The sequence below is a fragment of the Drosophila sechellia genome, chromosome 2L, assembly GCF_004382195.2.
Source record: "Drosophila sechellia strain sech25 chromosome 2L, ASM438219v1, whole genome shotgun sequence".
Taxonomy (NCBI): Eukaryota; Metazoa; Arthropoda; class Insecta; order Diptera; family Drosophilidae; genus Drosophila; species Drosophila sechellia.
The window spans coordinates 8742979-8769217 of NC_045949.1; the positions used below are offsets into that span (position 1 = coordinate 8742979).

At 42.9% G+C, this 26239-nt stretch overlaps 6 protein-coding genes across 20 annotated transcripts in view; 3 read left to right on the top strand and 3 right to left on the bottom strand.

The window, feature by feature from the left end:
- Nucleotides 1-7999, top strand: part of LOC6611757 (serine-rich adhesin for platelets) — a 34805-nt gene extending 26806 nt beyond the window's left edge. For 5 of the 12 annotated variants that reach the window (XM_032727265.1, XM_032727286.1, XM_032727278.1 and 2 more), the window contains 8 exons: nt 19-1405; nt 1602-1908; nt 2015-2170; nt 2507-3190; nt 3431-4104; nt 4178-4841; nt 5547-6772; nt 7330-7414. In XM_032727265.1, coding sequence (XP_032583156.1) covers nt 19-1405; nt 1602-1908; nt 2015-2170; nt 2507-3190; nt 3431-4104; nt 4178-4841; nt 5547-6397 — 4723 coding nt within the window. In that variant the 3' untranslated portion in view covers nt 6398-6772; nt 7330-7414. Of the gene's footprint in view, nt 1-18; nt 1406-1601; nt 1909-2014; nt 2171-2506; nt 3191-3430; nt 4105-4177; nt 4842-4928; nt 4996-5546; nt 6773-7329 lie in introns of those variants that run through there. The other 7 variants (XM_032727282.1, XM_032727305.1, XM_032727301.1 and 4 more) reach the window with 6 other exon arrangements.
- Nucleotides 8000-8306: 307 nt separating this feature from the next.
- On the top strand, nt 8307-10800 carry LOC6611758 (CD63 antigen). 2 transcript variants are annotated; one of them, XM_032727324.1, is made up of 4 exons: nt 8307-8411; nt 9359-9449; nt 9857-10459; nt 10574-10800. In XM_032727324.1, the coding sequence occupies exons 2-4, from the start codon at nt 9381-9383 to the stop codon at nt 10646-10648; spliced, it is 747 nt and encodes a 248-aa protein (XP_032583215.1). In that variant the 5' UTR covers nt 8307-8411; nt 9359-9380; the 3' UTR covers nt 10649-10800. The 2 variants fall into 2 exon arrangements, with proteins under 2 accessions (XP_032583215.1, XP_002036281.1); XM_002036245.2 differs by lacking the exon at nt 8307-8411 and having other exon boundaries at nt 9251-9449.
- A 1285-nt stretch (nt 10801-12085) lies between these two features.
- Nucleotides 12086-14487, top strand: LOC6611759 (tetraspanin-6). Its single transcript, XM_002036246.2, has 5 exons — nt 12086-12106; nt 12228-12341; nt 13327-13515; nt 13601-13771; nt 13859-14487. Exons 2-5 carry the CDS (start codon nt 12261-12263, stop codon nt 14342-14344), a joined length of 927 nt encoding a protein of 308 aa, XP_002036282.1. The 5' UTR covers nt 12086-12106; nt 12228-12260; the 3' UTR covers nt 14345-14487.
- Nucleotides 14488-14555: 68 nt separating this feature from the next.
- Nucleotides 14556-16730, bottom strand: LOC6611760 (argininosuccinate lyase). Its single transcript, XM_002036247.2, has 3 exons — nt 15717-16730; nt 14983-15383; nt 14556-14926 (listed from the first exon to the last, which is right to left on the bottom strand). Exons 1-3 carry the CDS (start codon nt 16543-16545, stop codon nt 14645-14647), a joined length of 1512 nt encoding a protein of 503 aa, XP_002036283.2. The 5' UTR covers nt 16546-16730; the 3' UTR covers nt 14556-14644.
- A 100-nt stretch (nt 16731-16830) lies between these two features.
- Nucleotides 16831-17970, bottom strand: LOC6611761 (dTTP/UTP pyrophosphatase). Its single transcript, XM_002036248.2, has 4 exons — nt 17834-17970; nt 17533-17777; nt 17232-17378; nt 16831-17172 (listed from the first exon to the last, which is right to left on the bottom strand). Exons 1-4 carry the CDS (start codon nt 17921-17923, stop codon nt 17025-17027), a joined length of 630 nt encoding a protein of 209 aa, XP_002036284.1. The 5' UTR covers nt 17924-17970; the 3' UTR covers nt 16831-17024.
- A 367-nt stretch (nt 17971-18337) lies between these two features.
- Nucleotides 18338-25663, bottom strand: LOC6611762 (glycoprotein-N-acetylgalactosamine 3-beta-galactosyltransferase 1). 3 transcript variants are annotated; one of them, XM_032713979.1, is made up of 4 exons: nt 25436-25663; nt 19895-20068; nt 18927-19816; nt 18338-18861 (listed from the first exon to the last, which is right to left on the bottom strand). In XM_032713979.1, the coding sequence occupies exons 2-4, from the start codon at nt 19935-19937 to the stop codon at nt 18628-18630; spliced, it is 1167 nt and encodes a 388-aa protein (XP_032569870.1). In that variant the 5' UTR covers nt 19938-20068; nt 25436-25663; the 3' UTR covers nt 18338-18627. The 3 variants fall into 3 exon arrangements, with proteins under 3 accessions (XP_032569870.1, XP_032569920.1, XP_032569983.1); XM_032714029.1 differs by having other exon boundaries at nt 25226-25663; XM_032714092.1 differs by lacking the exon at nt 25436-25663 and adding an exon at nt 24778-24796.
- Between the last annotated feature and the right edge of the window lie 576 nt (nt 25664-26239).

Below are 26239 nucleotides of genomic sequence, written 5' to 3' on the forward strand. Positions count from 1 at the left end.
TATCTCCTCCGCACACAGACTCACCGCTCGCCACCAGCGTCGCCAGCAGGTGTCCCAGTCGGTCTACGCCCCTCCAGTGCCCTCGATAGGATCCACGCTGCTCCAGCGGTCCCGCTCCATTTCCACGGATGATCTCAGCAACGACTGGGAGCGAGAGGATCCCGCCGAACAGCCGGTGGGTGAGTGGCGTAGGGTCAGCAAGCTGCGGCGCTCCTTTCAGTCGCAGGATCACTACAAGAGTCCGGCGACCTCGGCCCGACCTCGACCCCTGGATTTGCCGAGTAATTCGGTGAGCGTTGCCCGTCTGCGAGCGGAACTGGAGAACGGTCGTCGCCTTCACACGGCCATGCGGAATAATCACGTGGATCTGGCCGCTCTGGACAACATATTGAACACTCCCTCGGCCAAACCCACGGTGGCCAAGAGGAACACATTCCTTACGGCCGAGTCCCTGCAGGAAATACGCGGCAAGCTAAAGAAGCTTTCGGACGAGAGTCTCTACAAAGAGGACTTCCTGGCCTATCACCAAAAGAAGCCAGTCGTAGTGCGGGAGATCAGCGTGGAAAAAGCAGATCCTGCGCCGCCGTCTCAATCTACTCCCTCGGCCTTTCGACCCGTTCACAATACGCACAGCTTGGAGTCACGCCAGCGACAGAAGGACACCAGTTCCAGTGAGTGGCATCTGCGGCGCAAGTCCTACGGCTTCGAGAAGATGTCGCCGCCGGAGGATAAGAGCATCTTCCGTGTGGACGCCTCCACGGACAGTGGCCTGGGCAGATCCGGTGAGCAACTTGGCAACTGGTCGCCCACCGAAAGGGAGCGGGAGAGGAACGAAAAGAATGCAGATGCGGCACAACAACAGAATGGAGTTGGCACCATTGTTCATTTTGGCAGGTCCATGAAACCCATCATCCCGTCATCCAGCCCCACAGAGGGGGAGCTGAGTAAACGCCATTCGATAGCCGTGGAGGAAACCTGGCGTGATGTCCGCAAAACCTCGCAGATTCATGTGAATGGAGGCACTGCCGTTTCCAGCACCTCCCACACCACCACCAGTCACCTGAGCAAAGGTAGCGCCCAGAAGCGAGTGGAGTTCTGCAAGACGGAGGTGCACTTTGCCGCCGAATCGGGTCGCGTTAATATTGTTGAGACCGACGGCAAGCCGCCGCCAACGCAAAACTTTCGCCGTCGCCGCCGCTCCAACACCACCACCACCACCAGTGGTCCACTGCAGAGTCTGGTTAAGTCAGCCAGTGCCGTCGGAGGAGGGAGCTCTACCAGCAGCACTGCGAGCAGCGAGGTGACCCACTTTGGTGACGATTCACAGCGGCGCAAGACGATAGCCACCAGCACAGTGGCCTACCGAGCCACTCTCATGGATCCGCCGGAGGTGGTTAGCCAGCCGGTGAGTAATTTACTAAAATTGAGGTCCCAAGAAAATTATAAATTTATTTGTCTCACAAAATGAGTGAGCATGAGATTCAGACAAATGAATAGTTCGGATAAATGATCACTGAAGTTCGATATACATTAATGAATTTTCATCAATTATTGTAATTATTTTATAAGAATCCAACTAATATTTCACTTATTTGCTGCAGATTTCCAGTAGCAGTAACAGCACCGCCAGCAGCACTCAAGTGACGGTGACCACGGTGGCCAAGCCGGTTCACGAGCCACGTTACAGTCTGATGGAGTCCACGTCGCGGAACAGTTACACCTCCACCAGTGGCGTGGATACGACGGACAACGAGACGGACGAGCTATCTAATATTCGGGGGATCCTGAAGAACAAGCCTGTTAAGCCGAAACCCTATCACCTGGGCGAGAACATAGAGAGTGCCGACGTCCTTTGGAGTGTTCCGGCCATGAAAGCGGATCGGGAGAGTCCTTCGGCAAGGGATAGTGGTAAGTGTATTGAAGATAATAGTACGTATGGATTAGATAAAATAAAATGTAAATGTATAAATAAAATAATAATATAAAATAAATAAAATGTATTTTTCACATAAAGGAATCACCAGTGATTCACCCATTAGTCCCAAGTCTGTGGCCGAAAGGATTCGCATCGTAGAGCAGCGCCAACAGCAGCAGCAATCCTCACCAGCTGGCAATGGGTACTCGACCAAGATCAATGTGAGCCTGGGCTCAGAGGATTGGGCTGAATCAGGTTGGTGCTTTAATTATACCTTAGTATACTTAGTTGTACTTTTGATTAGTTAGTTGGAATGCCTGTAGTTTGTAGTACCTTGTCCACTGAACTACGTTGTATGATCTAGTCTATCTGGGTTTTAGCCATGGACTCCTCTACTTGACTCGAACTCTCTGTACTCTGAATTGTATTTTTAATGCATGTTGTGCCGCTTTTCTAAACCACATCTAATGCTACATCTAACACCACCCGCTAAGCTCAGCTCGATAACCACGCTCTAAAAAAAAAACAATAGAAAAAGAAACATGAATTTCCAAATCCACCAACGACACTTTCCGCACATTTCCCACACAGGCACTGCAATGCATCACCATCCCAGTTTGAAATACCGCCAACACCGACGACCCAGTGCCCAGGAGCTGTTGCTGGAGGATCTGCGCCAGCATCAGCGCATCCTGGACGAGGGATTAAAGTCCACATCGCTGATTATGAGGACCATGCGATCGGCCAGTGAATTCGATGAGGCCATGCGTCGCCTGAGCATAGCTTCGATTGAGTCCGCCTTGGTTCAACCCACTATAGTGGTGCCCACGCCCATGCTGCGATCGCACAGTTACCAGGAGGAGGGATCCTACTCCTCCTCGCGCCGTCCCTCCACCATATCCACCACCTCCATTACGAGCAGCGATCTATTCGGAAGCGCGTTGTATGACTCCCTGCCCCGAACTCCGTTGGCTCCGCCTCGGCTGAAATTGCTGGGAAACACCCAAATCCCGGTGAGCCAGCAGTTGACTCAACTGCGAAGGCTTTACGATGCCGCCGAGCAGGATCAGGAAGACAGTGCCGATGAGGAGGTGAAGCGGTACTTCCGGGACAGCAACAGTGACAGTGGTGGAGGAACCCAGGGTAGTTCCTCGCCAGACCAGCAGCCGACAGAGGCGTTCAAGGGCAGCGAGTACTCCAGCAGCTGGAGTCGCCTCAAAGCCAAGAGAACCATCTGGAAAATTGAGGCACAGGATCAGATGCTGAAGCGAGCAGGTAACGCTTGCTAAAACTACAGACAAATAGAGTGTTGAGTTAGAGGAGTTCATTTAGCGCAATATAATAAGGATCCTGAGTAATTGAACCAGTGAAGTAGATGACTAGAGTCCGATTTGCCTGTAGCCATTAAGCTTTTTTAGCTTAATCAGTTCATAAAAAGTCAATAATAAGATTGTACATTTTAAAGTGTTAAAAAAAAGTAATCACATATTACATATTTTTTCTTAACCTTTTCAGATCTTCCCAAGTCCAATGTGATGAATATAGCGCTCCATGCTCCCCAAATCGAGAAACCTAAGGCAACTCCGCCCACCCTACGAATTGGCCAACTGATACCAGTGGCCAAGCCAAGAACCCTCTTCATTCAGCCGCAAATCCAAGGGCAGTCTACCATAGATAATGCCGATGAATCGGGCAGCGAGTCCTTGAAGATTGTGAAGGAAGCACGCGGTGCTCGCAAGTTGCGCGAACACGAACTCTCCTACTTTGGAGTTCAGCAGAAGCAGCAACAGCAAACAAAGCTCTCCACAACGACCACGACAAATCCCAGAAGGACACTGCCCAGTCGCAGTAAAGTGAGCCACAGTGATGAGGTGAAGGCAAACACCACGACCACGACCAAGTGGCAACTGCTCAACGATCGACCCGACCTACTGAGGCACAGCAGTCCCCACCATAACGACATCGGCACTACCAACGACTATCACCACGATGATGATGATCTGGATGAGGACGAGGAGCACTGTTACGAGAACATAGCCACCGAACTGACCACCACCTTCAGGGTCAAGTCACCAGCCCACTCGCCGGACAGATCCCGATCGCCGGGCAGCTATGAGCGGAAGACCGACCTGCAGAGAGACGCCCAGATCCTAAGCGAAATGACCCGAAACGCTGATCAGACTTTGAAGGTAAGTTTTTTCAGCACCGTACATATTTATAAATTTACATAAAACTCAAACTCAAAAATCGTTTCTTTAACAGGCTCTCTCCGACGAGGCAGCCATCAAGGATCAGCGGCGCAGATCTTGTTCCCTGCAGCGGCGCAGCGCCAAACCTTTAGAGACCATTGACGAGAAGGTTAAGGTATACCCTCAATCGATGGGTGTGGCCCGTGGCACCTTCGCCTCTGAGGCGCGCCGAAACTCCAGGCAGTCGACTCCTTCGCCGTCGAGAGCTCGCAGCTCATCGCAGTCTTCCATCGAGTGTTGTCCACGTGATCGGTCCCGCTCCAGTTCGCGGGAGTCCATGACTCACGGCGGCGGATCTTCCGACGACCAAGTGGCCAGCAAGCAGCGAGCCGAACGTCTGCGCATGCGCACCCCCAAGCGAGAGAAGTCGCGCCATGAGCCAATCGAAGTTCGGGTCCATCGGAACAGCAGCAAGCCAAGGAGCAGTTCCAGTGCCACTGGAGCAGGGTCATCTTCCCTTGAGTCGAAGCGAAGCTCTCATCACAGTCGCCACAGCCGGGAGATGGATCAATCCACTGAGACCAAGACCTCATCTTCCAGTCGCTTGATAAGATCCTCCCGGGTGGCGGATGAAAGTCGCTCGCGGCAGACCAGCCATCGGGATCGAGAGAAGGAACGCGATCGGGAACGCTCCCGAGGCTCCGAGAAACACCGCGATGAACTCACGCGCTCCAGGGGTAAGATCAAGAAAAATCTCTACTTTTTTTTCAGAAAGGATACAACCGTGTGATCAAATTCGGTTAATCTGATCCTGTCTCTTGCAGAACTTCTTGTTTTGGGCTTACTCATTATGGGTGCCACTCAGCCGCAAAGGCTGAACAAACGTTTTAGGTTCGCCAGATGATTTTTAGTTTTGATCAGAATTATTAACACTTTTATCAAAACTTACAACACTGATTAAATGATACTAGCAACTCTTTTCCTTGATTTCACGAAAAAAGATGAAAAACATAGTTGACCGATTGTTTTAATTTTTTAACATTAATGTCTTTAAAATCAACTTATAAAAAACACTTGCAACCAACAGATACGAGTTTAACACCTTTTTACGTTTAACAGATTGCTAAAAACTAGAACCAATTAAATTGTTTATAATTTCTTTTTACACAACCATCGTACACACACTTCGCACAATGTAACTTTAGTCCAGGACCACACTGAGACCGATTAGTTTAAACTTTAAACTAATTTTACCTGAAACATAATCAAGTAATTTGTTATAGTTCAAAAGGCACAGTTTACACAATTTTACTCCACCAGCATGTTATTTTTGAGGCCATTTAGTCTGAGAATATAATTATAAAAAATATGAAATAAAACTGCCTTTTAGTATAATTTTGTATTAAGTAACTTCTAACGATTCTCCATTTGCCCAACTACAGGTCACTCCAGTCGCTCTAGGCACAGTGAGCACCCGTCGTCGGGAACCCGGGAGAGCAGTCGGCCAAGTAAGACGAGATCGAGTCGCAGTAGCCACGACTCGGCAACGATACACAAAAAGTCGACCACGAGCACAACAGCCAGTTCGAAAGCATCGAAAACCACAGCGCATAAACCATCTGCATCTGCCAGCACCACCACAGCACCACCCACGCACCACCACGAACTGACGTACGTATACGTAACGAATTTAGCCAATACCGAAACCAGCGAGGAGTCACCGGAACAGCATAGTGCCGAAAGCGTCGAGGGGCCCTCAAAAGAGGCGGACTACGCGAGCATTGATGAGGTAGAGTCGGTGACGAAAGCACCGCAGCCACCGCCGCGCAGCAAACGAAAGAGATCCCTAATCCCAGTCCCGGTGAATCCGCCCGCCAGCTATGAGTATCGCACCAAGCTGCAGATGATACCGCCCAGCTACTCGAATCAGTCCACCCTGAGGTGTCGCAGTGTGGCCCGCAAGAAACCCTCCCTGAAGGCCACCCAATCGACCAGCTCGAGCTTCGCCTTCCTGCCCTATTTGCCGGCCAAACGGAACTCGAGTGTTAGCCATGTCTATGACAACTATCTGCTGTATGCCACCAGCGAGGAGCTGGGTAAGGCGGACAAGCTGCGTCCCTACCAAAACAATCTGAGCAATGAACATGCGCAGCTTTTTGGTGCCTCGGCGACAGGGGCGGCTGCTCGAGAGGGGCGTGGCCGGCTGAGCGGCTGGCCAAAAAGGCTGAAAATGCGACAAGTGCGCAGCAGTGTGTCCACCCACCAGCCATTCGGCATCTGCACATGTTCATAGTCAGCGCGGGACAGACCTTAGCCCAAAAGAAACCAAAAATCCAAATAAATATGATACATATCCTTTGGCTGACAGGATCTCGTCACAAAAATCACACAAGCACACCCAAATAATCCCAAATGCACGATTACGTTTGATATCCCTCAGCTGGCCAAAAAGTGAACTGCATTTTCCTAACCACCACCCAACCAACCACTGTGTTCCCCATACTAATACTAAAATCCCAAAAATAATATTCGAGTGTGAGAGACTTTCGTTGTTAATTTTGATTATTATTTATTTTGGAGCGCACACACAATCAAAAACTCGGCCAATGCACACAAGCACAAAAAAGAAAAACGGGCCTGTCTGGGATCTGTTTTTACTTTTCACAGCGTAAGCGTTTTTTCCAAATTCCGTTTACTTTTCTAACACCCAGTATTGCATGTTGGGATTTAGCGGGAAGTACGAAAAGTGGTTTGGAAATGGACATTAAACTATAATTTCTCTACTATCACATGTAGCACTATGAAAAACGTGTTTTGAAACTGAATTCAAACTCCACTAATATAACAATTTTATAGTTTAACCAAATAATTCTCTTGCATGTTTGACTACGATTAATGAACTCACACCACTCAAATTTCTAACCTCACGCACACTCCGCTCTATCAGTAGAATCAACTCTAAAAACTGACTATGAACATGTTGCTGGAAACCAGAAAAAAAAAGTCAACTGAAATCATCAATGAAATTGGAATTAAAAAACCGAAACACATCAAACGGCCTTGCTCTATTCTATTTCTCTCTAGCAACTGGAACTACTTAGTTGAAGTAGCAATTTGGAAACACTATTCTAAGAAACCAAACAGTAGAAAAATCATTAAAATTATATATTATGTACTGTCGCATGTGTAATCTTAGATCTAACAGGGTATTTTCCTCGTCCACAGACACGGTAAAAGCACTCTGAATGGACACCAGCATCATCAGCACCAGCACAGCAGCAGCGGCAAGCATCAGGGATCTGGACATGGCCATCGGGAGCAGCAGCCACACCATGTCCACAGCCTGACCACCTCGACGATGGCGAGTAGCAGGCATCCGCGGGATCGCCACGGCAAGGATAGGAAATAGGATGTGGGGACACCGGCGCGGAAGCAACGAACTACTAAAAAATAAAGCATCTAATTTAAATGATTTATATACACATTTGTAATACGCACTAACACCTGAACGACCAACCCAATTCGATGAGACTTTCTTTAGGTAATTTGCGAAATTTACTGGCAAGGCGATAAATTTCAAACAAATTACAATTAAGGTTGACGGCACCCAAACTAACCGACTTACTAATATTGCAAAATGTGACTATGAATATGTTTCAGTTCCCAGTTCCTGTTCGCATTTCCACATTGCATTTCCCACACACTGAAAAAAGATGGAAACACACGCTTTGGCATTGCACTCGAAATTCAAGTATTAAAATTATGCCAGCAACTCCACAAAATTAAACTAAAAACTAAACATATAAAATAACAAATGATACTCATATATATTCTTCGGTAGCATTTAGTGTACGACAAGCAAAGTGAATGAAAATAAATATAATACATTTTTCAATTAAAGTTTTTATCTATATGAGGAATGGGGATAAATCGCGTATACGTCGAGTAATCCATGTTGGCTAATACAAAGCGGTTCGTTGTATAAGCAATGGTCAATACATTTCCAAAATGTTCAATATAGTCATGAAATATTATATATTTGCTCATGCAATTCGAAAAAACAACGTGGAAGTTCTCTTTTCGCAGACCCGTGCTAACTCTGTGAAGAGCTTTTTAGCAGCTTTTCCACATTTCGTTATATATTTCACTTTTTATCACTAAACTCACGCAAACCAACAACTCGATAGGTAGCAAAGCTTATGGTTGCAATAATAATCCTCTGCGAGCGTTTTCGGTAATGGAAGAGCCTCTCAGTTGCTGTCCAACTGCCGTCAAGTTAAACTAAAATTGTCCACTTTCTGTGTGCCGTGAGTAGATTGAAAAGGCAGAAAAAATTGATAAAGTGAAACTCGAGTGCCACTGCGTTATGCTCAAACTGGGCCACTGATAAGAACAAATATAACGTTAAGATAGCTAGTTGGTAGCAATTCAAAAAAAATAACTTTCGAAAACCCACATAATTATGTTTGCCAATATGTGACGTGATTTTGGGCATTCTAAATGACACTGCACCAACTGGTCTGGCATATAGATGAGTCATCGATCCGATAGACGGAGGAACCCTTAACACTTGGCTTTCTTATCTATAAATGTGATTATAATCTTCACTATCGAGCCAAATTAATATATGTGTGTCTTCCATCAAATTTTATTGTGCTTAAAATGCTTTCCCTAGCAAAATGAGTCATATGAACTCTAGGCACAAAGTTTGTTGAATTCCGTTGAATTTCACTTTATCTTAAAATATACAAAATATTTAAAATCACACAGTACTCAAAACAATAAGAAGCCGATCGCTTGAACAGCTTTAATAGATGTTGATGTCTCTAATCACAGTTTTGTTTTGAAACTTAACAACACTATTTTCTTACTCTTATTTAGTTTTTGCTCCGAAAAATGCGCAAACTTTTTCTATAAAATTTTATAGTATCTTATCTCATCAAAACGCTCGTTTATCTTGTCTGAAATGGCGGTCTCGGCAACATCGGCACATTAAAAATACAACGGTTGACCACATTTGGCTTAGATGTGCCATGCTATGTGCCATATCATTTACTGATAACTAAATATATACATATATATATTGGCTTTTGTTGATACGGAGTGAAACCTTCCTTGGTGTCTTAGTTTCGACTGCAGCGTATTTAACTTTTGGAATCGATTTGCGTCGGTTGTGTTATATTTTCGGCCCGTACAAAGAGCCTATCTCGTATTGGTCTAAAGCCTTTTATTAATATTATTATTGCTCTTACAGCGCATAAACTAAAACAAACAAAATGTCGCTACTAACGGGCAGCGCCAATGCTGTGAAGTACACGCTCTTCGGATTTAACTTGATCTTTTTGGTAAGTTAATGATTTGGTCTCTATTTGGATGAGTCACCAGTCACAGGGCGCTGATAAAGCGCATTTGAGATTACGTTGACTAAAGGATTATTGGTCATTAGTTAAAACATACACTAAATACGAGGAATGGTGGCCATAAATGTTATTCTGGGCATTATATATATCCTTAAAATATATTGGTTATAATAACAAAAAGGTCTAACTACGTGCTATTAATGTGCCACTTCGTTTTAGGCCATCATTCCCAAAAACTATAACTTAATCCTACATCCTACACAATTTATTTTATTTTAATAACATAAATAAGTAACCTTTTCTTAGAAATAATTACGATAAATCCAAATTATGAATTGCTAAAATGCCTTAAACAAAGACCCTAATACTGATCATTATAACCATCCATACAGATCACTGGCATTATCTTGATTGCCGTGGGAGCCGGAGTTGGCGCCGTCTATACGGGTTATAAGCTCTTCCTGGCCGGAAAGTTCTTCTCGATCCCCACGTTCCTGATCGTGATCGGATCGTTTATCATCGTAATCTCTTTCTTTGGCTGCTGGGGTGCCCTGAAGGAGAACTACTGCCTGGTGCTCAGCTTCTCGGTCATGCTGGCCATCATCTTCATCCTGGAGCTAGCCGCTGGTATCAGTGGCTATGTGCTGCGCAACGACGCCTCCGATTTGATTAAAAAATCCCTGACTTACTCTTTGAACGAGTATAACAGTATCTTTCCGAATGCGACCACCCAACTCTGGGATGAAATCCAGGAGGAGTTCGACTGCTGTGGTGTGAGCTCATACAACGACTGGATCGGCGCCTTCCCCAACGGCGACCTGCCCATCTCTTGCTGCAACGTTCCCGTCGGCGCAGTGGGCACATTCACCTGCAATAATGCTCAGGCCAGCGTGGCAAACCGACACAAAGTCGGATGCCTCGACGGATTCTCCGGATACATTTCCGCCCATGCGGTCAGCCTGGGAGCGGCAGGCGTGGTCATTGCCGTCCTCCAGGTGAGTTATGGTGCTGAAATAGCTCAAGTACTGTTTGGCCTAAAATATAACTAGGGCAATTTTTCATATCTTCCTAATACCTTTCACAACAATTTTCCTCTCCATTCTTTACAGTTCTTTGGCGTAATCTTTGCCTGCTATATTGCACGTGAGATTAAGATCCGTAATGGCATTACTGGTTTTATGTAGGTCCGGAGGAAACCGATTCTGATAATGAGCTAGATGAGGATGGTGCCGATATTTACTTTAAGACACTGCTAAATTCGATGATGTTCTAAGACATATTGTACTGACATTTACCCTTGCTTGTATAAATAAAGAACATAACATATTTTAGTGTATTTATATTAACTTTTCTTTCGCTGTTTAATAAGGCTTATCGTCTCACTGGTTTTACAGTTGTCGCACAATGCAATCTTATCGTTCATACTGATATTGTGGTCAATAAAATTTCGAATGCATTGTTCATTCAATCTAAATCTTGCCTTATTACTTTTGTACTTACTAACAGCATATAGATAATTGTCGATCAAAATACTGCGTTTTTAAATCAAATACGAATGGAATTATAACTGATACAAATAATATTTTTTTATATACTTCAAATAATCTATTTAAATTTTATCACCATTTTTTATTTATTTAATTTATGCTGTTGTATAATTTATATTTAATAATAATATATTTTAATATATTCAAAGTAATATATAGGAGTTCCAGAGCATTAAGAGATATTCAAATATATACATATATGACTTAAAAAAAAGCGTATTGCAAATATACACACATACATGTTTTTTCCCACTGAAGCCTGACAGCCAGCTGACATACTTATGAGCAAGCACACCTGTGTTTACCTGTAAATAATTTAAGCAGTTCGGAAGTGCAGTGCGATTAAAAAATCGATAGACCATAGAAGTTGACTCACTTAAAACTGAATGTAAATCGATAATATACTCGATTGAGCCACTGGCATTGACATGTGAACTTGACCAGCACGGCATCTGAGTTTTTTTAGGGGGAGTGAAGTCTTATAAGCATATAAATTCCAGTTAGTCTCAGTAAGTCTATGATTTTAAAGGTCACTGGATGTACCATCGACTTGGCCCAATATTCGATATTAGAACATCCCTTTAATGGCGAAAACTTGCCTGAAATCGTTATCTTATCATATATTTGTCTAACTGGAAGGCTATGAGCCATAACAAACTGATAACGGTCGCTTGGAAAGCTTTCCAGAGAGTAGACGTGTTTCAAGTTCACTGAAAAAGTGAATGGGATTTAATAATTTTATATTTACGCTTCCAGGATTATATTCATAATGTTTCGGAACTAAATGTTTCCATAGATTTATTTATTTTATATTCTTTATTTATACCCTCAAAAAGAAGCGATTTTCCGCTACATACATACATTGAAAAATATGGAAATATTCAAATCAATAAGCTAATAATAGTATTTGACAAAATTTGTATTTAAATATTGCTTCGAATTTCTCGCAGTGCCAGAGCGAGTGGGAGTGAGAAGGCGGCAAGGCCGGACGGCCCCTTTCGGAGCGTGGGAGAGAGACGGCTGGTTGGCAGTTGACTTGGCCGATTGCCTTAACTGTTTTGCCACTCAGTTCAAGTGAGACTAGCAAAAGTTAAAGTACGTGCACTGCCGGGTCGGTCGGTCGTCAAATTAAAGCGAGCAATACTCTATACTATACGATACTATACTATACTATATATCGAAATCGGCCTGCTATTAACACTTTCACAAATTGCAGCTGACATCCAAGCGAGAGACTGCGAACAGCGAAATGGCGAATAGGGAACTGCAGCTGAATTCGGGCATGAGGTGCGCCAAGTACATGCTCATCATCGTGAGCTTCATGTTTGCGGTGAGTAGATGATCCTTGTTACTGAATCCCGGACCGTAGTCCTCCATTAATGCCACCCATGAATCACGGTTCCGCCATCTTGGATTATTTTCCATTTTCTGCGATTGCCTTTTTTTTATCACACAGAGCACTTAGTCTTATCATCCCGTCCAGCTAAATGAGTGTGGGTGTAGCACTCTATATTTTTTTGTTTTGCGCCTACGTAAGTCGCTGATAGGAAAACACAAATGAGAGCGAACTGGGAAATCGCAGGGAAAGAGAAACAGGTCAAGAACCATTTTCTCTTACCAACTGTTTTTTGTTTGCTTTCTAAAAACGAATACCAACTAGATCAAAAATAATTGAGATTCTATGGTAGCAATTCGTGACAACCACATATATTAGGTATAAGGAAAATCTTAAATTTAAAAATTACGCTATCGCAAATATCGGTTAAAAATATTTTTATTTCATATTTCACCATTCCTTACGATAACTCACTTTAACAATTACTCATGCTGATAAGATAGCCAGACCAAAATACTTTTTATAGTGTGGGTGCAACAATGTACATGTATATTTCCGGGCCAGGTGATAAATGTTTGCTCAACTTGGTTGTTGATCTACAATAAATATTAACATATATGCCTTACAACAAGCCAATAATTACGTTAGTGTGTAAAATGAGTGGGTGTGCAGTTGGGGCAAACATGCTTTAAAAACCTAACAATGCCAATCTATTATTACAAACGTTTTACGATCCTTTTATTATTAATAAGTTAACAAGATTTAACAACGCCTATATATATGCACAATATAAGTACGGTAAAGTGTTAGTAGAATTAAAAACTAAACTAGTTCGCCATTTTTGATCATTCAGAATATGTCCATAATAGATACTGCGTTCGATGTGTTCACAAAGTCACACTGAATATCTCACCGCAAATTGGATTTGACATGCAATTCCCAACGATTTCTTACCTCGTTTCCAATTTTCCGCCCCCAGCTGACCGCCATCCTCCTGATTATGGTGGGAACTACGATCCAGACCATCTTCGGCGACTTCAGCCTCTTCATCGATGGACACTTCTCGTCGCCACCGGCACTCCTCATTGCCATCGGATTCATTCTGATCGCAGTGGCCACCCTGGGGGCCTATGGAGCCGTCAAGGAGAGTGTGATGGTCATTAATCTGGTAAGAGAAATAACTGAAAATGTGTTTTAAATTAAAACTGAGATTTAAATGGGTGCTGCGCTAATATGATGACACTTATTTGCAGTACGGAGTGTGCCTGTTCCTGGTGTTCATCCTCGAGGTTTCTGCCGCCATCGCCGCCTTCGTGATGCAATCGCAGGTGAGGGGCATGCTGATCCGAACCATGAACCAAGCCCTGGCTGAGTACGAGCACGATCCCTACGTGGAATCTGGAGTGGACTTCATGCAATCTATGGTATGTGCAAAACCCCTAAATATGGGATATATAAGGAAATAAAAAGAAATGCATCTTAATATAATTTCACTCAATTCTTCACTACAGCTTGAGTGCTGCGGAGTTAATGAGCCGGAGGACTGGAAGGACTACCTATCCGCCAATGTGAACATCACTCTGGGAGTCGATGACGTGGTGGTGCCCAACTCATGCTGCGGCAACCAACCCAAAAGTCTGAACGACTCCACCCAGATGACCTGTATGGAGACCTACGACTACGGCTGCTTCCGCAAGATGAACTTCATTGTGTCGCAGAGCGCCATGCTGATTGCCACCGGAGCCACCACTGTGGCCTTTGTCCAGCTCCTCGGCGTCCTCTGCGCCTTCATGCTGGCCAAGACGCTGCGCCGCAACAAGTCCATCCGCGAGGCCCGCCGCTGGCAGCTGCAGCAGAGCCTCGGCGTCCTCATCTCCGGCGGAAAGATGGCTCCGCCCCAGAATTCCGCTGTCACCGGCTATCAGCAGTTGGACAACGGAGAGCAGGGCTCCCACGAACCCTACACCTACACGCCCCAGAGTCCCAGCGTTAACTAGGCGGCGACATCGATCAAAGCCATATTTATACCGTATAGCATTCCCAAAGAGATCCCCTTGTAAATGTAACTCTTTAATTTGTTAACTAAACATATAGTAAAACGAAATAAACGCGGTAGTCCTATACTACCTGCTAAAAGGTATGGTAAATGTATTTTATAAAGGACAGTATATTATACCGTGCAGAAGTTATATTGATTTCAGTCAGATGTAAAGAAGGCAATATAAAATATATTTTTAATATGTAAAACAAGGCGATTCAATAGAGCAAAGATCTACCATAGATATAGTCACAGTAACCTAGGACTGTTTGGCCAAATCCCTTGCGCACTTCTTGAGCAATCGCAGTTGTTCCACGATGCTGCTACTGGCGGTTCCACCAATCGCATTATATTGCTGGACATTGTTGGAGTAGTCCGCCACTGCAACGATATCCGATCCAAATAGAGGACTGAATGTGTGGAGATCTCCCAGTGGCAAGTCAGTGATCTCCACTCCGCGCTTTTCGGCCTCCGAGACCACGCGACCGATGATGTGGTGCGCCTGGCGGAATGGAACCCCCTTCTTCACCAGATAGTAGGCCTGTAAGTAGGGAATGTAATGTATTTTAATCAAATATAGCCTTTGGGCGTACTTACCCAGTCAGTGGCCAGCATGTCTGTGCTAAGTGCCGCCTCCATTGATTCCTGCTTGACCTGAATCGTCTGCAGGACACCATCGGTTACCTCGAGCACTTGGGACAGCTTGTCGAAGGACTGGAAGCAGAATTGCTTGTCGTACTGCAAGTCCTTGTTGTAGGTGGACGGAGTGCCCTTAATGGTCATCATTATGCCCGTCAGATTGGCGGTGATCACTCCGGCCATGCCGCGAATCAGCTCCAAGCTGTCCGGATTTCTTTTCTGAGGCATCAGGCTGCTGCCACTGGAAAAGCCATCGGCCAGTTTGATGAAGTCGAACTCCTTGGTGCTGTAGATGATCAAGTCCTCCGCCAATCGGGACAGATGCAGGCTCACCATAGAGCAGCAGTAGATGAAGTCAACTAGAAGGTTGATATGGACTTTTTAATCTCTCTTTAAGCACTCAAAGCATATGTATGCAAGGTAAAAAATTTCATTGCAATGCAATTTAATTATTTAAACAAAATTTAAAATAAAGCAATATTCTGTTATGTAGGAAAAAATCCAAAAACCAAGAGGTGTAATCAACTTTTCTTTTTTTGTTTAATCTGGGCAATTAAACCAGCCCCACTTATCAGTGTCTCCCCTGAATAATCAAAAGTGGAGCGGTACGCTGATAAGAAATCAATCGAACCAAAATCCATTATCAACGACGTTGAAATGACTTAAGTGGGCGTTTCTCACACCAGACTCACCTACAAAATCTCGATCTCCCACGGCGTGCATGCTGTTGGCTGTGACGCCCGAGAATCCCAGCCTCTCGGCCAGCCACAAACGATCGATGCCAAGGGGATTTCCCGCCAGAGCGCCACTTCCAAGGGGCAGGACATTCGCCCGATCCCTGAGCTCCACCAGGCGCTGGCCATCTTCCCTTAATGCAAACGCGTGCGAGAGCAGCCAGTGGGAGAACTGAACGGCCTGGGCCCGCTGCAGATGCGTGTATCCTGGCATGAGGACGCCCAGGTGGAGTTCCGCCTGCCTGGTGGCAGTTTCGATGATGCGACTCAGCCGGCCCAAGGTCTCACGAATGGCCTTGCGAAGCCATAGCTTCATGTCCGTGACCACCTGGTCATTTCTGCTTCTGCCCGTGTGCAGCCGCTGGCCCAGTTCGCCGGTAATCTCCACTAGCAATCGCTCGTTCACCGTGTGCACATCCTCGTCACCGGGTAGAATCTTCACAGTTCCCTCTATCCAATCGAATCGCAACAGCTCCAGATTCTTTACCAACTTATCCGCCTCGGCTGCGTTGATGAGACCAGCTCGATGGAGTGCCTCTGCATACGCCTTGCTGGCGTCCAAATCATCCGCATAGAGGCGGGAATCGTAGGGCAGGCTGTTATTAAGCGAATGGAGAGCCTCATGCGGCCCCTTGGTGAACCTACCACCCCACATCTTATAGCAGCTCTCGGGGATCTGGGTCATGATGGATCCGATTGGCGCAACAGTTGTTTGATTACTGGGGCTGCTCCCAGATACTTCATTGTGTCGTACAGCCATGTTATCTTTAAAACAAAAGTTGCTCATTTTTAAATGATTGGGGCACGCCAAAAGCGAGATTCTCTCAGTGGGAACAGTAGTTTCAGTTGCAAATACGTTAAGTAAAAAGTGTAAATGTAAGTAAAGTTAAAAAATAACCAAGTATGTACAGATTGCTTAAATTCAAATAAATATGAATTATTTACTATTTGTCAACTAATACAAAGCTATAAAATCTAGGTCAATACGGAGTTTACATTTTTCGAAAAATTTTAAAGCAATATGACCACTGTTCCCTGTTCTCTCGTACAGAATGTACTATAATTCTTCTGCTCGCTGTTATACGATTTTTTATTTTTAATTGACTTGGGCTAAAAAAGAGCAAACAGGCCCTCAACGTCGGAGATATATAGCCGCTTATCAACCAAGATTAAGATAGCTGGAGTGTGTTTAGCCTCTGACGCTTGTTGCCGCATAAACCACGGATAGTTCGGTGGTGATGATGACGGCGACGATGACACCAGCTCTTACGAGGATAGATCCTCTAGGAAAAGCTTATTTAGCTCACAGCACAGTCGATGCAGGGGCAGACCCATGACGCAGTAAAAGTCCCCATCGATCCGGTGGATGAGCGCGCCTCCAGGTCCTTGGACGCCATATGCACCAGCTTTATCACTGCAATTTTGAAGTCAAAACTAATTCTCATTATATTAAATTCCATATTAGCTGCTTACAGGGGATCTCCAGAGTCCACATAGCTCTGAATTTGTTCTGGCAGCAGATCGCCAAAGTATACGTCCGCTGTGTCCGTAAATTTTCGAATACCGTTGGCATGTTTCAGCACAACGCCGCTAAAAACGCGATTGGAGGTTCCAGAGAGACTACAAAAAAATTAAAAATAGAAATATAGCAAGAACTTATTCCTCCAACTATTGTATAACAATTCCTCAATAGTTCCGTAAGTATTTATATATCCAAGGAATCATTCATTTTAATAGTTCCAGGATAGACTAATGTAAATGGAAAGGCCATTACTTGGTTAGCATGCGTATAGCATCCGCAGGATCCTTGGGTTTTCCATAGATCTCCTTTCCCAAGGTGACCATCGTATCGGCGGCTATGACAATTAGGTTTTTGGAGTCCCCCGTGGAGCTAAATCTCGAGTACACCTCCTCGGCTTTTCCCAGAGCAGTGGCTTCGATATAATCCGAGAACTCCTTGAAGTCCTCCAAGTTTAAGTTCTCCTCAAAAGTCGAAGGACACAATTCGGCATTGAGTCCCTTAAAAATTTAATCGGTTATGTCTTGGATGGATTTCGATTTCTGATGTAACCTACCAACATCTTGACCAGTTCCTGTCGCCGTGGAGAGCCGCTGGCTAAGACTATGCGATAATTCCCTAATAAGTGCTTAATTGGCGCCAACATTATTACTTATTTTATTTACAAACAAAACATGTGTTATAGAGATGGGAGGCAAAACGATAACAGATAAGCCGATAGACGATAACACATACCAAATAGCTGAGACACGCACCGATATTTTTATCTTGACGGCGCAAATAAATCGATAGCACTAAGTTGCAGTGTATTTCAAATTTAAAATTTTGCCAGTTACATCGCTTTCGTTAAAATTCATTCAGACATCAAAAATACATTGTAATTCATTTTCATTTTATTCAATACACGTAGAATATTAAGATCTATAATACGCAATAATCTCAATCACAAAAGAGATTAAATATACAACTACATATGTATAGGATTTACTTAGGCGACTCATAAACACGTAATGGCCAACTCAGTGACGGAAAACCAGAATTCAATAGTAAATGCGCCCTATTAGTGATGACTTTATAATTGTACAACCTAGACTTAATTACAAACTACAGTAACATAACTAAATTATACCTAGTTTTGGTATTTGTACAAAAGGAAAGAGCTCCGTAGTGGAGTCCAAACGAAACCTTTCGGGATGTGAAGAAATGGACCGAGGACATAAAGTTGGTTTATGGAAGTGGTAATGGCATTGCTAGGATAGCTTGTAGCGATTCATCGTGTTGGATTACACAATTATCTATTGATATATACAAAAGCTATATGTACATTACGGGTCTACCCGTGTGTCTCTATTATTGCGTCTTTGTCTCGGCGGATCTCTTGGAGACCCCATCACTTGTGCTTTCCGTCACCTGCTCCTTGATCTCCGGCATCAGTTCGCCCACGGCCAGCTTATTGGGCAATGCTTCGGGTGTGTTTATGATCCCGTACGGTCGCAGATGGTAGATCAGATAGTCCAGCACATACATTTGATTGGGGGAGACGTAGTGGAACGATATGGCGTTGTCCGAGCAGCAGTCAAGACCCTGAAATAGTATGTATTAGTTTTAACGGATGTTATAAGACATTTATTAACTAATTCTGTTCTTACCTCATCCGTCTTGTAGAAGATGTACTGCCAGTACCAGAACTTCTTGTCCGTGTGCGATGGGATCAGATGGTGCTCGGGCACAAATGGAAAGAAGCGACCCCGACCGTTTGAGTCTCGCGAGTCCCCAGCGAGCACGTTTACATTCTGCAGGCATTTGCCTATCTCCACGTCCTCAGCGCCCGAGTTATCCGACTTGCACAGCTTCGGATTGGGCAGGGCTTCGACCACAAAGCGACGCACAGCCTCCCGGCTGAGAACGTAGCCGGCACCACCGGACATGTAGCCTTGTTTCACGTACGGCTTGAACTTGCAGCCGAAGTAGACTGGAGTTTCCGGACTGTACGGATACAGCATGTAACGCATGTTCTCCACTATCGTGTAGGTGTCATCGTCGGCCTTCAGGAACCAGTCGGCGTCGTTGATGTGATGCTCGTAGATGTACTTGTAGGCCTCCTTCGTCTTGCCCCACAGATTGTTGCGACCCTCGCCCACGGGCAGAGCCACTGCGTCCAGCTCGTCGTCCTTGGCGGAGCTCATGAAGATCAGCTTGTTGCACCGCTTGCCCCAGGTGCGCTTCACGTGGCGCGCCTTCTTCTGATGGTTGCTCGGATTGGTCATGATCCAGCAGAGCACCCGCACCTCGCTGTACAGTCGCTCCGCAATGGTCGAGTTCTCGTGCACGTGCTCGTGTCCACCCACATCCTGGTCCGGCCCGGACATCTCCATCATGTCGTGGCTGTGATGGGCATCGTTCACGTCGCCGTGCCGATGGCCATCGTATGGCATGAATTCACTTCGCTCCGGCGTGGAGTAGACGAACAGCTCCGCCAGGCAGAAGCCCACGATCAGGCCCACAATCAGGGACACAAATGATCGCTTGTTTGAGCGTCCTGCGGAAAATGTAAACTGAATTAATATGGATGTTCATTCACAATCATCTCATTAGCTTTTCTTGCACTTTTACTCACCCTCATTGAGTATGGACCTTCCTAGCAAACTGTTGGCAGTCATTTGGCTTTAGTTTTGAGTTTACTGGCTTGTGGGTGGAAGGAACTTTCAGGATCCGTTTGTGAGGACTGGCAGCTTCTTTGGTTGCGTTTCTTCGGCTGGGGAATTCCGGTGTGGGTTTCTCCTTACATTTTCTGCAATAGAGCCAGTAAATTAGCCACGTGTATGTATTTTTAGAATGAATCGTTGCGTTTTTCGGAACGCATCTGCACTCGGTCATTTGTGTCAACTATCTGAGCATGGAGCTGGCTGTTTCGGCTCGGATTGGCTCGCCTCCGCCCGGTTAACTCGAACTGTGTTAATCTCATGCAAAACGTGACAATTGCCGCCGCTCGGAGTTGCATTCTGCAACTGCAGCAACGTTGCTGATAAATATTTATTTCAGAAAACATTTTAATTTTTCTATATTTGCTCGTTTTAAGTTTTGCACGTGTCTGCGCGTTTTTTCCTTCCGAGATTACTGCACTACGTTGCCTTTTCGCCGTACATAAACATTGCAAAAGAAAAATTCAAAAAAAAATAAAGAGTCTGCGCCAAGAATATTTTGCTATTTTCGAGTTTGTGTCATAAAACTAGCGAACAACATTGAGATTCTCATGGGATTTTGGACACCAAGTATTTTGCCTATTCTGTGGCAAAGTGCAAATAGAAACGCAATTAAACTTTTGACACCGTAATAACTTTTTCGACATGGGTTTCTTTTAGTTTCGCAGTTTTGTTTAGATAACGATGAGCTATACGGGTACTAAACCATTATGATTGAATGGTTTTCGTTGGTGTCGTTGAACTAGGCACACAACTAGTGATAATTACTTAAATAATGTTAATTAATTAACTATATTTCAACCAGAAGTCACTGATTCAAGAGAACTATGTTTGTGGCTTTGTAAGTGCATAAAAGAATGACTTCATTTGGTGGCCAAAAATAAACTTTATATTCGAATAATTACTTGCAGTCGTCACATTTGTTAGAACAATTAAATCTTCGATTCGAGCACGAAAATCTCTTTGTTTTATCACGTCGGAGTCATTGTTTAGTGAGTCTTTTGTTTAGCACTTACTTAATAATTTTGTTTGCATGGATAAAACAATTAAATTGGTAGCAAGACCAGCAGGCGAATGCACACCAGCTGCGCCAACCAAAGTAAATCAATCTTGACTGCAGTTTTTCTGCAACCGAACGAGTCGCCACTTGGTTAATGAGTGCGGCTAGAACTCCGAAATGCAGATGGTTTTTAAGCAATTTACGCCTTTGTTTCTCTTCTCATTTTTCGCTGTAGTTTCCACTTATCTGTGAAATAAAAGTAAAGCAAGCAAAGGGCCTTGCTAATGCATGTAGATATGCATGGGCATTTTTGTAATTGATTTTCGGTGAATGACATGGGCGTGGACATTATCATGGCCGGCTCTTATCATTTTCCACACAGCCGCAACTTATCAGCAAAGTATTATTAGTAGTTATCACCAACTTCCATTGCAGATTACATCGGTGATGTGCTAATAGCGTTTTCTTGGTCAATTTCCGTTGGCCACGATATAATTTCGGACCTATAGTCAGTCTATTTGTGACACACAGATATTGATTTCGGGGAATTGCCCATATCAATGCTATAGCATACTTCAAGTGCCCATTCCTGGCAATAATATACCTATCTTAAAATAGTACCTATAGACACAATGCTTTTTAAAAGTTTAAAGAAAACATATGGGGCGTATTGAACGTAGTTGTATAGAATTCTTTCCATTTCTGGGCTATTGTTATTCACTTTTTGCCTTTATTACCAGGGATCACTGTATGTATGAATAGTTAGGCGTAGCTTTTGTTTGATCAGTTGGTGGCTTTTTAAAGTCGATACTCCAATTTGACTTTATATCTCATTTGGAACTCTGTCATCAAAGTGTAAAGTGTGATAAAAATGATATGGTCTAGTCCTAAGCTGCCATGTTTCACCAGCAAGGGTCTGCTATGATTTAATATATTTAACAAGCAAGTTTTTATAAACATTATCTTGTTTTTTAGTGCCGCCCAGCCAAGTGATTCTGACCATTTTCCTGTGTTTAGCCGTATTTTACGGCCTGGCTAAACTCGTCGCCATTCCGCTGCGCATCGATGAGTTCGACAGCTTTAGACGAATTCGCACCGAGGATGTGCAGTCACCAGGTCAAGGATTTGGAAAATCTGAGATAGACCCCTGAGCCCAGCCAATCATCAATTGCAAACTGGGAATGCAATGCCAGGTTGTGTGGGTGGCACATCAGAGACCAACCAGTGTGTTTGCCCGACTTGCTTGGCGCTTTGCAATGGCAATTGCAATGAAAATTGCAATTGTAATTGCAAATTAATTAAATTTAAGCATGAACAACAAGTCAGACCGCCAGCGCCGCTCCAATTTAATGTACGATAGCAATTAAACGCAATTTAACCGCGTATTTGCTTATCATTGTAGTCTACCGAGCAGATTCGATTCGCTTTTGGGATGCCCGATTTGCGTGGAGTGAATAACAAACAAAAGTTTGCCGAATCGTTGCACATATTGTATTTACAAATGTTTTAATATTAGATCCATTGCCGATCCAAAACTATTCCCATGCACTGCAGCGGCCAATTGAAAAATTACTAGTCGAGCAAAAAAGAAAATTATATAATCACACGTTGTTCGGTAGCACGAATATGAACGTGTATATAATTCATCCTGTCTGGCAATTCTATTTCAGTGATCTATTTGATATCCATGGCGATTAGCTTTATTCGTGCAATTACGTATTTGAGTTGTTATCTTTGAAAGTTCGGGGTTTGTGGCGTACTCAGATAAAGCCAAAGATAATAAAACATTATAACACCAGTTTGTCTCGTCGAAAAGATAGATAGCTTCACATATAATAAAAACAAATATATTTTGTGGCATTGTAAAGCTTGAAAAAGTGTGTGGGTAGAACCCTTGACATAAAACGTTTACCTCATCATAACTCAAATAGATAAGCATAACTATATTTATGGGCTTTTCAAAACCAGCTTAATATTGTAGTTAAGTTTTCCTAGTAGTAGTAGTAGTAGTAAAACATTTAAATATAAATAATAAGAATCAAGTTCTTAACTAATTCATCGAGAGCGCGTAATGGAGCACCTGTTAATAGAAATTAAGCTAAACTAAATTTATTATTATGTCATTCAGTTAATAGAGTGCCTTTTTTTTTGCTGCCCTATACTCAGACTAGCGTGACAGTCCATTCATCGTAATTAAAAAAAATATATAAAAACAGAATGGGCCAGAAAGACAAACTAAAACCAGAAACCAAACCAATTGTACAATTGTTTTGTTTGGACGCTTTTCATCTGCGGTCAATAAAATCAGCCACGCTCTGCGATCCCGCAAATATTTCAATTCAGTTATTGTATTTTATTTTTGGAGACCGTGTAAGCAAAGTAGCCTGTACTAAATGTTGTGGCTCTGTGGTTCTAGTTTTATTTTAATTCACTTTCAGTAACTTCCCTTTCAGATAAACAATACAGTAAGGACTGGCACAATGATGATGGCAGCTGTTTATCAAAGTGGAACTGGACTGCGGAATTGTTATCAGGCACAAAAAGTAACATGACGTTCGTTTTTAAAACTCAGTTTCTTTGTTTATCGGGTTGTAGTACAATACAGCATATGAAAATGGAAATATTAATATGATTCATATAACAAACGAAACTGAACAAACGAGAAAACTGATTAGGCCATTAGTTCAACTTTAAAGAATTCCATTCCTTAACATTTTTTTGTACTTTATGGAGAGCTTATCTATAAGAGTTCTCAAGTAACTATTATTTTCTGTTCCAATTAACAATATCTATTACTCTGTTGTTCAAACGACATTGACAAAAGCAATGTATAAGAAGAAAAGTCGGAATGTGAGTTCTTAATTAAATATTGATTAAAAGGCTTTGCTGATAGATAATTGATTGCTGATTAATGAATATGTATAGCTCCATTCACCTAAATCTTATTCTTTGAGCAATATTCTATAGTATAGCCCGCGGGGCATGGCACAGCTGGTTTAAGGTTATTGGGCTAGTCTATTCAAATTCATATTTTTGGCTTTACGAATTAACACACATTTAAGATCAAATACATCCAATACAAGCATGATGCATGTGGCATTGAATATTTTTAAAAATAACATAATGATAGATTAAGAAAGGAGCTATGTAAGGATCTTCATTAGATAAAGTGTTTTATAGTCATTCATAATTATGAAAACTATGAGTTGATGATAGGTGAATTTCCTGTACTAGATAGTTCTCTTCTTGAAAAAGAGTACCGCATGTTGTTATGATGGTTCATTATTTTGATGACAGATGGCTACTATTTTTCCCCTTGACGCAGGAAGAACAACCATATGTATGTTTAAAGTGCAAATTCCAGCTTCCACTATCAGTTGAATTTGAATGGCAATCACTATATGCAATCTGCATACGAATTATCCCGCAACAATAACAAGAGGAGGCTAATCAGAGAGCAGAGACGAGAAATTCAAACACAAATGCACGCACAATGACATGTGCTACTCTCTCTCTCTATCTGTCGAGATAAAAATGAGAGGGAGAGAAAGTGACGCCCACTGGAACCACAAATAAATTAAAGTAAATGCGTTTCGGCTGCAGTTAATTCACCCCCCGGATGCAAAAGGGCATGGAGCGGGAGGGCTGAGTGCATGGCAGGGCATAACGGAAATGACAACTGAAGAGAGCCGGAGAGCGAGAGAACGAAGTGCAGCTGTTTGGGGAATGTCATTGCAATAATAGTGACAACAACAAACACCAGGATAAGACACCACGAATTTGGAAGCCACTTCTCACCTCTTTATCAACATATTCCTTTGTGTTTAGCGAGTTTTTAAAAAAATACTCAAGACCAACGACCCTCAGACAGATAACATATTAAAGAACAGAAGATTAAATTTAATAAACTTAAACTTTTTGCATTAATTTTATAATTTAAAGGCAAAGGATCAGAGTTCACTAATATATTAGAAAAGAGCTTAACTGTTTTTTTTTTATTGTTTTCAATTATTTTCTTTAATGGCCTTATTTTAAAATTCTGCAGCAAGGGGCTAGGGCAGTGTGAGTTGCCGGACTGGAAGAAGGGTCGTCAGCGGCGATTCTTCCTTCCACTTCCTTCTAGTCAATTTCAGTTTCCAGATGGAAACCAATATATGTGCATATGTATATTTTTGTGCGTTACTTGCCGTAACAGTGGCTTAAACTTGTTCGTTCTTATTGTTTTGGTTTTATTCACACTCTTCACCTTCGTTTGCTCTTCCTTGTCACGTTCTTTTTGCACTCTATGTAGATACACCATATGCACAATTTTATATATTTATTTATTGCGCTTTCTGTTTTGGCACAAAACGCAATTTTTGCTGACCGATTAGGTTTTCCGTTCAGGTAAATTCCGCACGCGTTTCATTTCAGTTGATTTTTAAATCACCGTTTTCCGCGTCGCCCATTTACTTACGAATTGATTTTTCCTCACGCGTTTCTCCATCGCAGGACGCTTCCAAAAAGCTTTTAATTTCGCGATGAGTACGTTTTATTCACAACTGCTTTCACGTTTTGCACATTCGCTTAATTGCTGTGTTAGTCGAGCCACTCGAAATATTTAATTAAACTTATTTTCCGCGCCCTTTCCTTGATTTTCGACAAGCGCATAAGTGAAGCAAGCGAACGCGCCGGACAAACAAAAACAACTGTCGCGAATTCTAAAACTGAGCACGAGCGAGAACGAGAAGAGAGTACACTGAAAAGAAAATGTTCCAAGTTATAAATTAAAAAGGTATTATTACCGTCGATATTGAAACATAAACTATTATTGCTGTCTAGTGCAAAAATAAATAAAATAATAAATAAATAATTTCACCAAGTTATTATTATTAAATATATTATTTAAAATATCAGTTCACAATAAGTATTTTAAACTATTTAATATTGAACCAGAATATAGTTCAACAAATAAATTTAATTACCGCAGTATACAAATTATTTGTTTTTACCTGTGCAATCAACAGAATTTGGTGAGAGCCAAAGCTCACTCTCTATCTCTCTCGTTGTTCTTTTTATATGAGTGTGTTGGAAAGGGGGTGTAAACCGGTACCGGCTTTCTATAAAGAGCGAGAGTGATGATTTGGAAATTATAAGAAAACTTATATTAAACTAAAAGATTCTAGGTAGATAGTTTGTATTTATAAATGGTGTGATTTTCGATTTATCAATGGCCTGTCTCTCTCATCACTCGCTACTAGTCACCATTTGGCAAAACAGC

Excerpts from the sequence above, each read along its gene's own strand:
- LOC6611760 (XM_002036247.2), bottom strand. The coding sequence starts at position 16,545 with ATGAGCAACTTTTGTTTTAAAGATAACATGGCTGTACGACACAATGAA. Across the intron at positions 15,384-15,716 it reads GGGAGATCGAGATTTTGTAG|TTGACTTCATCTACTGCTGC; the intron begins GTGAGTCTGGTG and ends TCAACCTTCTAG. Across the intron at positions 14,927-14,982 it reads ACATGCTGGCCACTGACTGG|GCCTACTATCTGGTGAAGAA; the intron begins GTAAGTACGCCC and ends CCCTACTTACAG.
- LOC6611758 (XM_032727324.1), top strand. The coding sequence starts at position 9,381 with ATGTCGCTACTAACGGGCAGCGCCAATGCTGTGAAGTACACGCTCTTC. Across the intron at positions 9,450-9,856 it reads GATTTAACTTGATCTTTTTG|ATCACTGGCATTATCTTGAT; the intron begins GTAAGTTAATGA and ends CCATCCATACAG. Across the intron at positions 10,460-10,573 it reads TGGTCATTGCCGTCCTCCAG|TTCTTTGGCGTAATCTTTGC; the intron begins GTGAGTTATGGT and ends CATTCTTTACAG.
- LOC6611759 (XM_002036246.2), top strand. The coding sequence starts at position 12,261 with ATGGCGAATAGGGAACTGCAGCTGAATTCGGGCATGAGGTGCGCCAAG. Across the intron at positions 12,342-13,326 it reads TCGTGAGCTTCATGTTTGCG|CTGACCGCCATCCTCCTGAT; the intron begins GTGAGTAGATGA and ends TTCCGCCCCCAG. Across the intron at positions 13,772-13,858 it reads TGGACTTCATGCAATCTATG|CTTGAGTGCTGCGGAGTTAA; the intron begins GTATGTGCAAAA and ends TCTTCACTACAG.
- LOC6611762 (XM_032713979.1), bottom strand. The coding sequence starts at position 19,937 with ATGACTGCCAACAGTTTGCTAGGAAGGTCCATACTCAATGAGG. Across the intron at positions 19,817-19,894 it reads AAGGTCCATACTCAATGAGG|GACGCTCAAACAAGCGATCA; the intron begins GTGAGTAAAAGT and ends CATTTTCCGCAG. Across the intron at positions 18,862-18,926 it reads TCTTCTACAAGACGGATGAG|GGTCTTGACTGCTGCTCGGA; the intron begins GTAAGAACAGAA and ends ATACTATTTCAG.
- LOC6611761 (XM_002036248.2), bottom strand. The coding sequence starts at position 17,923 with ATGTTGGCGCCAATTAAGCACTTATTAGGGAATTATCGCATAGTCTTA. Across the intron at positions 17,379-17,532 it reads GCTATACGCATGCTAACCAA|TCTCTCTGGAACCTCCAATC; the intron begins GTAATGGCCTTT and ends ATTTTTTTGTAG. Across the intron at positions 17,173-17,231 it reads GTGGACTCTGGAGATCCCCT|TGATAAAGCTGGTGCATATG; the intron begins GTAAGCAGCTAA and ends TCAAAATTGCAG.